Source organism: Pseudonaja textilis, chromosome 1, assembly GCF_049901715.1.
Source record: "Pseudonaja textilis isolate UNSWEBS1 chromosome 1, rPseTex1.2, whole genome shotgun sequence".
In the NCBI taxonomy this organism is placed as follows: Eukaryota; Metazoa; Chordata; class Lepidosauria; order Squamata; family Elapidae; genus Pseudonaja; species Pseudonaja textilis.
In genome coordinates, this window is record NC_141990.1 from 319009271 (window position 1) to 319025314 (window position 16044).

Below are 16044 nucleotides of genomic sequence, written 5' to 3' on the forward strand. Positions count from 1 at the left end.
GCAGATTGCTGTTTATATACAAGTGGTTGTCTTGTTAGTGTTGGTGGGAGTGTTGTTTTCTTCATGGTAGTTCATTAATTAGGCTGTTGTTTACTGTCAGCTTCTTCGTCTGAGTTGATAGTTCCTTTGTTGGGGTGTCGTTTACTTCTCGAGTAGAGATTTTGTTACCTGACTAAGGAACATCATCCCTGTTAGTGAATGTGGGGTTTTCCTCCTTGTTTATATATTGTCGTTTGTCCTGCCAGTAGTGGTAGGACTGTGGTTTTCTCTTTGGTAGTGCCTTGATTAGGGCATTGTTTTTGCTGGACTGTTTTTCTGGTTGTCTGGTGTGAATCCCTGCTTATCTGGGTGTTAAAACTAGCACTGCTTGCCTACATGCATCCTTTAATTTGGGTTTTAAGATGTAGCCACTATTGTGGCTTTTCAAAAATGGAAGTACAGTAGAACCTCTGGTCATGAACGCTTCTGACCACAACCAAACCGGGTTTTTTTGTAAATGCCAAACAACCGCAACCCACCTGCGGCCGCTGCATTAATTTTGGTTAGGTTCAGGTCACGACCAAATCAGGTTGAGACCAAAGTCATGACCAGAGATCCTGCTGTATTAATGGTATAATTCCCCAAATATTCTTCAATTTGTTGTTTTTCTTTTTCAGTGGTGCTGTAAAAGGCAAACTAGAAATAAAAATTAAAGTAAGCAAGAAAAAGATAAGAGAACACCTTAGACTCCGTCTTAGGCCCAATACTCTTCAACAGAATGTTTTTAGAGTGCCCAGTAAGTGCTGATAAAATCCTGTCAATTCTACCCACTTCTTTGGGAATGTATCTTATTATTATTTATTTGATTTATTTATTTGATTTGTGAATCGCTTACAAGATAATAGGTATAAGAATAAACATGAGTAAGAATACAGGAAATAGGTACAAATAAATGGGGACAATAGGACAGGGACGGTAGGCACGATGGTGCACTTACACACAGTGTCTATCAGTTTCTTTAATAATTGAGATATAAATCAAGTTCAGTTAACAATTTTCATGCTTTGCAAAGGTTTTTTTTTTTAAAGACACATTTTAAATAGCCCATAAACTGCTAGTTTGAACATCACCAAGAGCCGCCCAGTCCTCTGGAAATTCTGTATACATTTCTCTTAAGTCTTCTTGTATAGGAGTCAATTGCCACTGCATCATCTTGAGCTTTCCATTTATTTGCTACCCTTTCAAAATTGTTCAGAATAGTATAGGGATTTTGTGAAGATTTTGGTACCCTAAGTTTGGTTGTTTTCTTGCAGACGTTACCCAACTAGGTAACATCTTCAATGAGTCTTCTTAGGGAGTCTTCCCTAAGCTATATGTGAGAGAGAGAGAGCATTTAGGAGTGACTTGTAATTGTAACAGCAATTGTGCTTCGATATGAAGCACTTCGTCATGTTTTCTTTGATCTTCCTCCAACATTTAAGTCTCTACTTTCAACTTTATATAAATTTAATAAATTATTCGTATTTCATATTTTTAAACCTCCCATTTCCCTCAGAGAGGGGCTCTGGGCAAAATCTATCTATCTATCTTCTTCCATCTTCTTTCTTCTTGTTGTTTTATTTTTATAAAAGGCTGTAGTGTATGTATGTTGCAGCATAATGCTGGAACACCTTGAGCAATTTCAACCAAACTTGGTACACAGATGACTTACCCTCTGGAAACAAATACTTAAAACCCCTCAGTTTGTGTGTGTGTGTTTGTGCGCCTTAAAATGACTTCTGCAATGGTAACGGCTTCACAGGACTCCCTCTTGCGGAGGAATAGAAGAATTGCAACACTGCACAACAGACAGTACAACAGCGTGAGTCCCAACTGCAGGATTTTCCTGTCTAACACAGGAAATAACGGGATAAATAAATACTGGAGCAATGCAGGGTTATCAGCTAGTAATTAATAAAGTAAACCTTTCCATCGTTCAATCTTTCTTCAACAGGTAGCTTTTCTTTCAGATATGCTCAAAAGTAGTTTATCTGTTTTCCTGCTTTTTTCATTGTGAGCTTTGTCTCTTTTAACTCTCTTCTTCATGAGGAAATCCTCACCCCTCCATTCCTTTATTAAAAAGTCTCATTCTATGTCTTCAATGTGGTGTAGGGTTTTCTGCAGAGAGTTGACCTCCAAGGTTCCTTCCAACTCTGTTATTCTATAGCCATAGTTGCCTTTTGGTTAGCTGCGATGTCCAGAACTGCCTCAGTATCCCCATCTTTTCCATTTCTACTTGCCAACTATGTCTTTTTGGACAAATTTTACCTCAGAATATTTTCTTATATTCTGCCTTTCCACTATCTTTCTTCTTGATTGCTAATTTCTAGGAGATAATGAATTGTAGGAACTGTTTCCCCTATTTTATTTAGAAGCATCAAAATTCCCAAAGATTACATGTCTCCCAGGTCTTTCTGAGCACATCAACTTTCCTTGGCTTTCTAAATATTTTATGACAGTTTCAGTGTCCTTGGCTAAGTGTATTTAGGTGAGAAACTTAGTTTGACCCCTAAATTCTCATTCAGGCATGAAATCCAGTGCTGCTGGCATATCTCCAGTATGTCCTATGGATCTCTTCTCTTCCCCTAGTCTTCTCTTCTCTTCTCCCTTTTGTTTTCTCTTTTCTTTCTTTTCTTTCAAATCAAACGGTAATCCCATTAACTCAGAAATCTCTAGTGGTCTTGCTGCTAAATTTTCAGTTTTGCTTTTCTTCCCTGTTTCTTTATGACTGTGAGGTAACAGGACTTGGTGGAATGTGGGGAAACTGTAGAGCAGCAGAGTCGTTTTAATCATTTTAAACGGTTAGAATACATTCACTTAATATTATACAACAGATCCATAATCTATCAATACTGTTGGGTAAATCCTCCTCTCTCCAACTGTTTCTTTTAATGAGCGTGCTGATTGGGTGATGGGTCCCTTCTCTGCACCAATCACAGGCTCCAACAATCTCTGCCAACAATCTGTGGCCCTTGGAAAGAGGTTTATAAATACAGCTGAGGAATTCTGGGAGCTGAAGTCCACAAATAGGCAATGCCTGTTGTTCTGAATAAAACCAAAATTTAAAAAATGCTATCCCCTGAGCAGTAAAAGAGAGCCAGTTTGCAGTAGTGGTGAAAGTGCTGGCCTAGATATGGAGACAATGAGTTCCAGGCCCGCCTTAGCTATAAAAGCTAACTGAGTGACTTTGGGCCAGTCACTCTTTCTCTCAGTCAAACCCACCTCACGGTGTTGTTTTTGTGAGGAAAATAGGAGGCAGAAGGTATGTGTGTGTTTGCTGCCTTGAGTTCTATATTAAAAGGCAGGATAAAAACCTAATATTGTAATAATAATAGGTGCCTGTGTCTCCAGTCATTGTGTCTCAGAGGGGGGAAAAGGCAGGAAATATGGGCCTTCCGATTGGGTGATGGCTTCAGGGTGAGGTTTCAACCAAGCTTGACTCAGATAACCTATAAAATCAGCTATTACCCATGCATAGCCCCATGGGAGTCTGACAGCAACCAATAGAATATATGCCCTTCCCACAGGAACAGGAAGCTCGAGGGTAAGGCCCAAGAGAGGGTATAAATAATCCTCACTCTCCACTCCATATGTTCAGCTGGACCAGGGCCTCAAACTCATGTGGTCCTGTCCATCAATAAACTATCTTTCCAATCAGCCTCCATGTTTCCAGTGTCTTTCTCACCACTTGGAACTGAGCCAGTTGGATATTTCTTCCCACAAAGGCATGCCAATTTGTGTACTGAGGGCTCTCAATGGGTGATGATGTGTGATGTAGTCTGGAGAGCACACTTCTTGGCATTGCACCGAATAAACAGTGTCAAACAGAGGTAATGCATCTTTCCTGTGCTTTTTTACCATGCCAGATGCATCAGGAATTCTGACACTCCATAGGGAAATAAACCACATTTATACCAATACTAATGTCCCAAACAAACAAATACACATAACGGAACCGAGTGTGCTGGGTCAGTTCTGATTAGCATAGCCCAAAAGCATTTATTAACATTTTTTTTTCTTTTTTTCCAGAAGCTTCAGAAGCAGCAGGTCATTCACTGGAGACTTTTAGCTCTGCATTTCAAATGATGCTTATGCTGAAAGAAGAGATTACATTCCCTTCTTTGGATCTGGGAGAGGAAAGACGGCGTAATCGGCGATGTTGCATTCATTCGATCCTTTGGCTAAGCGCATGTAACCTTTCTCACCCCAAAGAGTGGACCAGCTGTGAAGGTAAGAATACAGAACATTTAATCTAGAGTTCTAGACAGTCACTTATTTGAAATAGTCTAGGTTCTCCTGCTTGAGCAGGGGGCTGGACTAGAAGACCTCCAAGATCCCTTCCAGCTCATTCATTCTCTGCAATCCTGCAGCACAGGGGATCATTCATGATTCTAGCTGAAGTTTCGCCATCTCCAAAATCATGATGCAAAGGGAGGCTTTTTGCCATGTGTTAACAGGTGGCAGCCATCTTTAAAAGAGGAGCTACATGGCAACTTTAGACCAGCTCCCTGGTCCATGGCTTCACAGAGGATATACAACCTGACTTCAAGATGGAAACTAAGCAAAAGAAGATCTGGGTATGTTCATCCTGCAGACCCCACACAGCATCTGCTGGGTCTCACTGCATAAATGGGGCATAGTATCCTCCCCTCAGTGTGATTATGGGTGTATATCACATCATGACTGACTGTAAGCTGAAGGCATATACTGCTCTAATATTTGGTTTTAGTTTTCTTTCATATCAATGATGCTGAGCTTTAAAGGTTATTTGGCTTAGACATTGGTATTTGAATATAGAATTTTTTTATCATTGAGATTCTATAATAGTTCAGCTAACTTGGATACATGTTTGGCCCCAATGAGAATTCATTTGCAATTTCCCACAGCGCAGCATAATATCTTCACGTGGAATAGTAAGAGAAGATAGGGGTTATAAGGCAAATACACTCTGAGAAGATTGTGGGTGCCTTGTCCATTTTTACAGAAAGCTGAGGCACAGAGTACAAATACCCACTTACTCCCGGTAAGAAAGAGCTCCCCATTCTATTTTCAGGTGATGTTACTTGAAGATCACTTTCCTCAGCTAACATCCTCGGTATGAGTTGGAGTACAACACCCACCATCTCCAAGTACATTGTCTTCTAACCCAGCTAAAGGACATTCTTGGGAGAAGCAAAATTTTAACATGGTAATCCGCCCAGAGTTACCCTGTGATAAGCTCAGCGGCCAATAAATTTAATCAATAAAGTAAAATAAAATTGATCTGTGACAAAAATCTCATGGGAAAACAAATAAGTTATACAATAAGTAAAATTCCCATTTCTTACACTTCTGCAGATTGATGTCTGTTTACTCACCTGTTCTTTACAATCCAATAGCCATTGCCCTTGCTGGAATGGTTATAACCCACAATCAGCACACCATGATTTAGGTGCTTTTCTCCATCATAGTTTTCTTTATATATTCCTGGATAAAGAGAATAAGAAATGACCTAGTGAATAACCCATCCTTGCTGGCAGCCGGTTAACCCTCTTCATTACATCATCACCCAGCAAGATTCAACCAAGCCTGAGACTCAAGACAACCTACAAGTTACCTCTGCATGGCTCCATGGGAGTCTGACAACCAATCAGAATACCTGGCCTTACACAGGAAGAGGAAGCTCCAAGGCGGGGCTCAAGAGAGGGTCCCCCCCTTCTATCTCTCCCTCCCTCCCCTCCCCCCAGGACTATGTTAATCAGATTTCTTATTTTTCATTGATGTCTTTTAGGTTTTCTTGTTTTGTCTGTTTAACTACATATTTTATCCTGTGCTGGAGAAGAAAGTCACTCTGAAAATAAGATATGTTGAGAAAGGGTCCTTGGTGCTTTCTGAGCTTGGCTGTTTTCTAGCAGACATTTCTTAACCCAACTAGGTAACATCTCCCCTGATGAAACGTCTGCAAGAAAACAACCAAACTCAGCACCAAAGCCCCCTCATTCCAACCCTACAAACATTCTCCTCTTATCCATTGAGGAGTGTTTATATACTTGTGGTGTAGCTCAAGGAAAATTCTGAGCTTTACTTCTACATACTAGTAGTTGATTGATTCGTCTTGAAATCTTATCAATAAAATAAAACGAATTACATAGTTGATAGGGGGAAATAAAGCAATAAGATACAAACGTTGCAGGATCCAATCTGGATTGGATTGTCAGGAAAGCAGTTGTTGGAGCAAGCAGCCCCCAGGAGAAAGAGTTTGTAAAACAGCTGGCTCAGTTCAAATTGGATCTGACCGAGCAGAAGGCTCATCAGAAGCATATCACCGAGGACTAGGAGCATAGGCTTTCCAAGCAGAGCGGAGACCTGCAGGAATGCAAGGCCAGGTCCTGGCACCCGGAGGCTCAGCGGGCTGAGATGGTCAGCCAGTTCCGGGCCTTGATGCTGTCCCACTGGAAGAAGGGCCTCCAGCTCTTCGCTACCAGCGGGACAAAGCCCTGCACCAGCCTGGAGCAGACCCCAAATTAGAATGGCTTCCCCCCTCCTACATGTACAAAAAGACCCCGAAAGGGGAGACTTCCTGCAACAATCCCGACATGGGTGACTGCAAGGAGCTGGCTTGGGCCAAGGTAGAAGTTGCAGCCCATCCTCCAGCAGCAGAACAAACTGCAAGGGAGCTCAGGGCCTGGTCGCAAGACGTCCCATGCTCCTGGGAAGACGGGGAAGAAGCTCTCTGGTTCGCTGGCCTCCCACTCTGACGTACCTTGGAAACTGAACTCTTTCTCTCCGCTCCCCTTTCATGTTTTGTCTGCTTCACAGTCCTTTACAGCCCTTCTAAGTGGTTTACCGAGTCAGCTTATTTCCCCCAACAATCTGGGTCCTCGTTTTATCAACTCAGAAGGATGGAAGGCTGAGTCAACACTGATCCTAGTGAGAATCAATCTGCTGGCAGTCGCCAGAGTCAGCCTGCATTCCAATCATTGTGCCACCATGTGAACCTATCAAAGCAAAGTCTTCAAAACAAATCAGCAAACCTAACAGAACAAACTCCATAATCTGACCTGAAATAAACGAAAAGCTCTCCTTGTTCTCACCATTTTGAAAACAACAGCAACATAACCCCTTAATACTTAGATGTAGTATAGCCTCATCAGTGTTGAGTACTAGTTGACAAAGGAGATGGCAAGAACCACAAAGTCAACTGTGAGAGCTCTCGGGAAACGTACCTGACTTATAGAAGCTAAATTTGCTACTCCCAGCATCTATTCCAACAGAAACTGGACCAATTTTGGCCACAGCCTCCTGAAGTCCTTTTTCATCCCCTTTCATGATCTTTCCGTATGAATTACATCTGGTGATAGATTCCTCGAGATCAAAGTGGCAAGTCTCCCCATCCTGCAGAAGAAAACAGTGATCCTAAGAAAATGTTGTGGTTGATGGGCTTTAATAGTAATTGTCTCCACCCAGGACTCAAGCCTTTTCCATCCTATTGCTGGAGGCATTATCAGCTAGAGACATAGAGCAGAACAGTTCAGCTTGAAGCATGCAGAAGGAACGGACGAGGGGATACACATACTCAGATCATTTAGTACCTGTCTGTCATACGGGTAGCTTTTCTCTGAATTGATCCCACCTTGCTTCTGCACAGTTTCAAAAGCTAGGTGCATCCATCCACCGCCACACCCATAATTCTCCTCAGAACAGTCCAGAAGATTTTGTTCGCTCAGTGAGACCAGCTTCCCCGTCTTCTTGAAATGCATGCCTTCCAAAGCACCTGTGGCACTGAAGGCCCAGCAAGAGCCACAATTACCCTGGGTTTAATAAAAAAAAAAGGTGGGGTGATTCACTGAGTATCTGAAAACTCAGAATACAGAATAAGAGAGTTGGAAGTGAGCACAGAGATTTTCTAGTCCAGCCCTCTACTTGAGCTGGAGATCTTATACCATTGCAGACAAATGGCTATCCAATATCTTCTTTAAAACTTCCAGTGATACAATACACACAACCTCTGGAGGAAGCCACTCCACTGATTAAATGTTCTCAATTTATATTCCTTTAACAAGTTATTTCCTCTCAGTACTTGGCAGTAAGCAGCTGGTCCAAAATTACTTCCGACAGAATTAAAGTTTTAGGGATGAAGTTAAGAGTGAAAAGAAATTAGCTTTATCCGCAAGTCTTTGTGAATCTGTCAAATTCTGACTTGTGGCCCAATGGGCAGAACATAACACTCTTCCTTAAAAACACCTCTACATAATAACCCAGAACGATCCAACACAACCCACCTGATCCTTGACTATGGTGACAGCACCTTTGATTCTCCAGTCCACCTGGTCAGGAATATCTGGATCCTCTGAGGATTTGAATGTGATCCCGTTGCCTTTTGTTACATTCTCAGAGCCAGAGAGCAGGCAGTGCAGCCTCTTCTGGAGCTCTTCATTGGTCTGAGGAGGAGAAGAACAAACTCAACCGATCTCCATTTCCACTTCTCATATTTAGCCTTAATAAGTTTTATCCCATGATCAAATGCAAAGAATGTATGTTTTGAAGAAACCTATGCCCTTGTCACCAACCTGGTTGTCTTAGGGAAAAAGTTGTATAATTGCAGCATTTCTCAATCTTGGCAACTCTTAAGATGTCAAGACATCAATTCCCAGAATTCCTCAGCCTCTACGAATCAACTCAAATGCCTGACAGAGAAAATTCTCACACTCCCAGTCTGGATAATAGACTGGGAGAAATGCTAAAGATGAATTTATGGAGATGGCTAAACCCATCTGTTAAGTTTGAGCAATGAGAGGCTGAACCAGAGCATGAGTGCAACAATACTTTATTTTACAATAAAGGGCTGACCGTGCTTGCCAAGCCTGGAACTGGCTCGCAGCAATCAGCAACCGGTTGGACCCCGCAGCCTGCTTTTATAGCTGGCTGCTGGGGAGAACCAACCAATGGGAATGGGGGGAATAACGCCCACATAAAGTGAGTGGACCTGAGTGAGAACTCCTTGAGTCCTCAGGACATAACACCCCTTCCCCCCAGATGCGGACATGCATAGTCCTTGAGGTAGACGGGGGGGTTGTGTTGGCGCCCGGAGCGGCGCAACTCGTGAACATTGTCTGTCTGTTCGGTATCAGTCTGTGACGGTTGAGCCGGCATAGTGTCGCCAACACTCTCTCTGGACTGGGCATCCTCGGAAACCCCCGGGTTGGTTACTGGGGTCGAGCTCTCGTGGGTTGGATCAGGCTGGTCAACTCTCTGGGCGCTGTTGTCCGAGTTTGGGCTGACCGGAACGCGACCGCTGGCGCAGACTGGTCGCTGGGTGTGATGTGGCTGGGTGGCGGATGAGACGGTTCCCCTTCGACTGGAGACTCTGGATTCTTGTTGGCAAGGTTGCTGGGGCGCCTTCTGAGTTGGTCTATGTGTCTCCTCCAGACGCGACCATCCTCCAGCCTGACTCTATACGATCTCGGCCCGGTGACGGCGATGACCTCGCCTGGAATCCAAAGTGGGTCCCCAGCGAAATTCCTTGCGAATATCGGCTCCTGTAACATAAAATGTCTAACCCCAAGTAGAAGCGAGGGAGAGTCAGGGCAGTATTGTGGGTGCAGTCTATCCAATACAGTCCTCAGGCGCCGGCCCATCAGAAGTTCCGCTGGGGACTTATTGGTGACTGCACAGGGGTTGAGTGCTGGCTCATCAGGAACCGTGAGAGTTTGTGGTGCCAGTCACCTCTGCCAAACCTAGCGAGGGCCTCTTTGGTGGTCCTGACGGCCCTTTCAGCCAACCCATTACTCGCAGGGTGAAATGGGGCTGTTAAAATGTGGCGAATGCCTAGGTTGGCTGCAAAACGGCTGAATTCTACTGATGCGAACTGTGGGCCATTATCGGAGACCAAGGAGTCGGGTAGTCCATGTGTAACAAACAGGCGCGTTAACGCGTTGGTGATTGCTAGTGTGGTGGTCGTGGATAGCTGTGCCACGTCTATCCATTTGGAATAAGCGTCCACGACCACTAGGAACATCTTTCCATGCACGGGGCCGGCCAGATCGATATGTATTCTAGACCAAGGGGCGCTGGCGCTCTCCCATCTGGTAGGGGTGGCGATGGGGGGAGCAGGACGGGATTCCTGGCAAATGCTGCAGGAACTTACCCAATTGACAATGTCCTCGTCTAGACCCGGCCACCACACGTAGCTGCGTGCTAATGCCTTCATTCTCACAATGCCAGGGTGTCCCTCGTGCAACGCCTCCAGGACTCGGGTACGCAGCGAGGTCGGAATGACCACTCGAGTGCCCCACAGCAGACAACCCTGCAAACTGGACAGCTCCTGCATACGAGTCTTAAAGGGTGCGAATTGTTATCAACGTTGCCTCCCGGCCACCCCTCCTCACCCAGTCGAGCACCTGGGCGGCGTTTGGTCTGCCTTGGTTTTAGCGGCGATGTCAAGGGCGGTGATGGGCAGGTCCAACTGGGTGATTTCGAAAATGGCGTTGACAGGAGCTGGGTCTTCAGCCGGAGCGGGTAAGGGGCAGCGACTGAGAGCATCGGCGTGGGATAGAGTTTTGCCCGGGCGGTGAATAAGTTGTATGAGTAGGCCGCTAGGAAAAGTGTCCACCTTGTCATCCTAGGGGAAAGGACTTGAGGTGTCTGTTTGTCGCCGGCCAGTAGGCCCAGGAGGGGCTTATGGTCGGTGACCAGTTCAAGAAGTGGCCAAAAGGAATTCGTGAAACTTTTTCACGGCTGCAACAGCTGCTAGGGCTTCCTTGTCTATTTGGCTGTAATTTCGCTCCGTGGCTGAGAGCGTCCTGGAGAAAAAGGCGATGGGGGCCTCGGCGCCATTGGGGAGTCTGTGACTAAGGACCGCCCCAATTCCAAAAGGGGATGCGTCTGCTGCCAGTACTAAAGGAAGGTTGGGGTCGAATTGGATGAGCACTGCCTCTGACGTAAGTAGTGATTTGACGGCGTTAAACGCCTGGTCTTCTTTGTGCCCCCAGTGCCACGGTGACTTTTGTCTAGTAATCTGTGTAGGGGTTCGGCTACTGAGGCTTTATGGGGCAAGAAGGATGCATAAAAGTTCAGCAGCCCCAAGAAGGCTTGTAGCTCCGTTTTGGAGGTTGGTGTGGGAGCTTCGTGGATTGCCCTAACTTTGGACTCCAGGGGGTGAATGCCAGAGGCGTCAATTTTATAACCCAGAAAGTCCACCTGTCTAGTGGCAATGGCGCATTTTTCTTTTTTTAACTTGAGGCCATGCTGTCTGAACCTCTCTAACACTGCTCGCACTCTCTGGAAGAGTTGGGGTCTGTCCCTGGCCGAGACCAAGATGTCGTCAAGTAGGGTACTACACCAGGAGGCCCTGTAAAATCCGCTCCATGAGGGATTGAAAAATACCTGGGGCAACACTTACGCCAAATTGGAGACGCTTGCATCGGAAGGCACCCCTGTGAGTGACGATGGTCTGAAGTTCCGCTGTTTGGTTATCAACAGGGAACTGCTGATATGCTTGAGACATGTCCAATTTAGCAAAAATACTGCCCGGCTCGAACGTGTGCAATAAGTGCTGAATGACGGGCACAGGGTAGGCGCTAACTTGTAAATATTTATTGATTGTTATCTTGTAGTCCGAGTAAATTCTCAGGCTACCATCTTTTTTAAGGGGTGTGACAATGGGCGTCTCCCACTTGGCGAAATCTGTTGGCTCAATGACCCCTTGTTTTAGTAGTTTATCCAATTCAGCGTCTAGTTTTGGTCGAATAGCAAATGGAACTCTGCGTGGTTTTAATCTGATTGGGACCGCCTGGGGGTCAACGGTGAACGAGATGGGGGTTCCATTATAACACCCCAGCTCCTCGCTGAACACATCTGCGTAGTCAGCGAATAAGGAGTCAGTGTCTGAGGTTGAGACAGCATGGACTCCTGTTAACCCTAGGCCGAGGTGGGGAAACCAATCGAGCCCCAATAAGGTAGGTAGATTGCCGTTAACTACCACTAGAGGTAGGTGGCCTTTAAAAGCTCTAAAACTGACAAAGAACTTGCCTCTGCCGATCACGGGAATGGCCTTCCCCTGGTAGTCCTTCAGACGGAACTGGCATCTCTGAAGCCGGGTAGTAGATAGGCTGGGGTGGAGTCTCTTGAGGGTGTTCCACGAGATTATTGAGAGCGCTGACCCTGTGTCAACCTCCATGTGGCACGGTTTACCTTCTAGGGAAACGGAGAGAGAAATTTTACTAACAGTGTGGCAAGTACGCCTGGCAAGGCGGTGCGTGCGACAGTTTAATACTTGCCTCTGTGGTCCCGAGTGCGAGGACGGGGGTCTGTGTGCAGCGCTTTGGGGGGCTTGGCAGACTCTCGCGATGTGCCCCCTCTTATGGCAGTTGTTGCAAGTGGCTCCTTTAAACCTGCAGGTGGCCCTTTGATGTGATCCCCCACAGGCTAGGCACAATGTGATGTGCTTGGGTGGACCGGTGTGTTCTTGTTTGGCCCCTACCTGCGACCGTCTATCGTTGGTGAGGCGGTGGATGTCGTTTTCATCGTTGTGGGTTTCCTCCGCTTCCACCTCTTCGGAATGGACTGGGAACGATGCTAGCTTGGCACTTGGGCCCTGAATTTCGGTGGCTGAGTTCGTTGCTAGCTCGGCTGCTAGGGCCTCCTCGACCGCTTGTGCGAGGTTGAGGTCTTTTTTTGCTAGCAGGCGCCTCTGTAGGTTGAGATCCTTGACCCCACAAACTAATTGATCGAGGAGCATGTCCTCCAGGTATGTTCCAAACCCGCAGTGTAGGGCTGCTGTTCTGAGGGCGGCCATATATTGATTGATGGTCTCCTTACTTGATTGCTTCCTCATACGGAACGTGAACCTCCTGGCGATTTGTGAAGGCCTGGGAGCGTAGTGGTTAGTGAGGATCTCAAGCAACTCGGACCACGGAACGTTTTTCAATTCTCTCGGCGCTACGAGTGCTGCGGCGGTATCGTAAACGGTGGCTCCGCAGTAGATTAGGAAATAGGATTTTTTCCGATGCTCTCCCGCGTCCGCCAGGCCGACCGCATCGATGTAATGATTGAAGCGGTTCTTATACGATTCCCACTTCTCTTCGTCTGGTTTAAACGCCGGGAATACTGGGTTGGAACTCATGGTGCAAAAACGGCTGGGCTACCTGCGGAAAAAAAATCTCTCTGGGACTACGAGCGCTCGTGAGTATTAGTGATATCAGCTCCGGAGAGGTTTTTTTGCTACCCTCTCTTTCTCTCTCTGGGTTACCACGTTGGCTGCTAGCCGTTGGAGGTGTCTTGAATCGCGCCAAAAAGTGGGCGTTAGTGACTTCCTACAGCGCTGTGCTGTGTTTCCTACTGGCTCGAAATTCAAATGACACCCGTTTGAATTTCGCGCCAAATGCAGAGCGGCTGCGGCTCGCAGCGCTTCACTTTCCCCGTAGCGGGGCTAACAAGCGGCTACAGATGCTTCTAACTTTTGAATCAGACCGCTTTCTCTGGCTGCGGATCAGCGTTTGCTCTTTTTGATCGCTCGTTTTGATGGCTGACCGCCCTCTCTGGCTGCGGATCAGCGTTTCCCTTATCGCCAGCCGATCGCTCTCTCTGGGCTGCGGATCGGTGGCTAGTGACTCAGCGGTTGCAAGGTGCTTCTGGTAGCCATCCCATCCTCGTCGCCAGTGTTAAGTTTGAGCAATGAGAGGCTGAACCAGAGCATGAGTGCAACAATACTTTATTTTACAATAAAGGGCTGACCGTGCTTGCCAAGCCTGGAACTGGCTCGCAGCAATCAGCAACCGGTTGGACCCCGCAGCCTGCTTTTATAGCTGGCTGCTGGGGAGAACCAACCAATGGGAATGGGGGGAATAACGCCCACATAAAGTGAGTGGACCTGAGTGAGAACTCCTTGAGTCCTCAGGACATAACACCATCCATTGTTTAAAATTATGTGTTCGTATGTGCTGGAATATTAGCACTCCATACTCAAACCTTTGGCTGGGTCTGCTTGATGTGCTCTTGGCATTTGGAAGCTACAATATGACATAAATGACAGAGCCAAATGGCGGAATTGGAATCATGCGGTCACCAATACAACACTGATATATATATATATACATACTGATACTTGATGAATGTATTGTGTTTTTTTTTCTTTATATGCACTGAGAGAATATGTACCAAAGACAAATTCCTTGTGTGTCCAATCACACTTGGCCAATACAGAATTCTATTCTATTCTATCAATATAACGTTGTTATTGGATTCAAGTTCTGCGGTATAGTACGATTATAAAAACCATGGACTAGAAAGAGACAAGTTCATCATCACTTCAGTCATGGAAGCTCACTGGGTGCCTTTGGGCTGAGAAAGAACAAGCACCCCGATCTTTCTCCTGAGGATTTTAATATGGGAAGTGGAGATACTCGATTCGGCATCTGGAACGTCTAGGAAAAGAGATGTCTATGCCTCATCAGTAAGAGTTGGGTGACTAAAGAAATTTGAGATAGATAGACAGAGAGTCAGTCAGTAAGTCAGTTCGTTAATTCCAGGCTTACCAAATCACCAAAGTGGTTCATGCCAAGCCAGTAGGTGTATTTCCCCAGGTCAGCCTGCTTGTTGTGGTCTTGAATCATCTTCAAATTCTCCTCCCACACGGCTCTTCGAAAGGATTCTTCCTCCTCCTGGGAAGCCAAGATCAGGAAGATCCCTTAGTCCCATCTCCCCAAACAGGCACCTACAAGATCTAGAACTCACATTCTTCTCTTCCATAAAAGCTTTCTCAGACTAGAATTCAATCACCCAGGAATGGACAAAACTCCTTCCATTTTCATTTCGTACCCAGGACATTATATCTTGCAAAACAATGTCTCAAGATGGATAGCAGAAAGTAAGTTTATCAACATTGCTATTCAAAGTTGCAATCAAGGTACGAAACTGGAACACTTGAAATGAAAGTAGGATTTTTGTTCCTGTAGGGCACAACCTGCAGAAGGCTCTGAAAACATCAAGAGTGACAGCCAACTCAGCCCCTAGTGTGTATTGGAACTATTAAATCGGAATATAGCAATTTCATTTGAGTATCACTGGAGCAAACTCACCTGAACGTATTCTTTACCGTGAGTGGCCTTCCAGTCTCTCCATGTCCCCTCCAGGGTTGGATCCAAAGCTGTAGACCAGGTCCTCAAGGAGACCAACCAGATCAGAGCCACCACGGAGGTAGACAACATTGTCTTCCTCTAGGAGAAGTAAAAGAAGAGAATTGAAGAACTCGGCAGGGTCAATGTGGCAGTGTGAATAAGAGTTACAGGCCAGAAACATCTGGTTGACTGCAGGTTCCAAATGCTGTCTTACAGTGCTAAAAAAAAGAGGATTAAAACTATTCAATTACTGTTAATAAATGCATAAATCAAATAACATGGAAACCACTGGACAGTCTGAGGGAAGGGTAACCAGCTGGAACCTCACCTCAAACAGGTTTTTATGGACGGCAAAGAGGCTGTTAAACAAAACTCAGCAGCCCCTTTTATAAGTGGACATATCACTGCTATCTCCCACTACCTTTAATTGACATTTTACAAGGAAATTGCATATCTCTGGATATCCTTGAAAAGCAATCTTTTTTCATTTCAGTAATATAATGTTCTTTTAACCCTCTCATTCTTGGAGATTTTATTTGGGGGAGAAGGTAATCCTATAACGCAAAATAGCTGCAAAAAAGCCACTGATCAAACTGCTGATTTGATTTGTATCTCCTACCTCTGGAAAATTTAACTGACTTTGTGTGGTTGCAGCCGTTTTAATGTCCTATGAAGATAAATTTCATGTTTGATTTCTATCTAGCTCCCCTGTCTATCTTGATTCTTTGCGCATGAGCTGCACCCTGCTCCTTCCGCCACGCAAGAGATTCAAAGCGTGCATAAGGGCACCTACGTGCCTGCCATCCCCTGTCCTAATGTTCCCTTTGATTCGTATCCATTTCATGTACTAATGATCACCTTTACACTTATACCTGTTATCTAATACATGCTCGACAAATAAATAAATAAATAAAATAAACAATATTTATTA

The 16044-nt window shown here is 45.4% G+C and overlaps 1 protein-coding gene across 1 annotated transcript; it reads right to left on the bottom strand.

Annotated features, from left to right (window-relative positions):
* Nucleotides 1–3978: 3978 nt before the first annotated feature.
* On the bottom strand, nt 3979–15457 carry LOC113453862 (cathepsin K-like). Its single transcript, XM_087922607.1, has 8 exons — nt 15442–15457; nt 15075–15212; nt 14532–14657; nt 8280–8438; nt 7590–7808; nt 7224–7392; nt 5376–5484; nt 3979–4240 (listed from the first exon to the last, which is right to left on the bottom strand). Exons 2-8 carry the CDS (start codon nt 15201–15203, stop codon nt 4126–4128), a joined length of 1026 nt encoding a protein of 341 aa, XP_087778733.1. The 5' UTR covers nt 15204–15212; nt 15442–15457; the 3' UTR covers nt 3979–4125.
* Nucleotides 15458–16044: the final 587 nt, after the last annotated feature.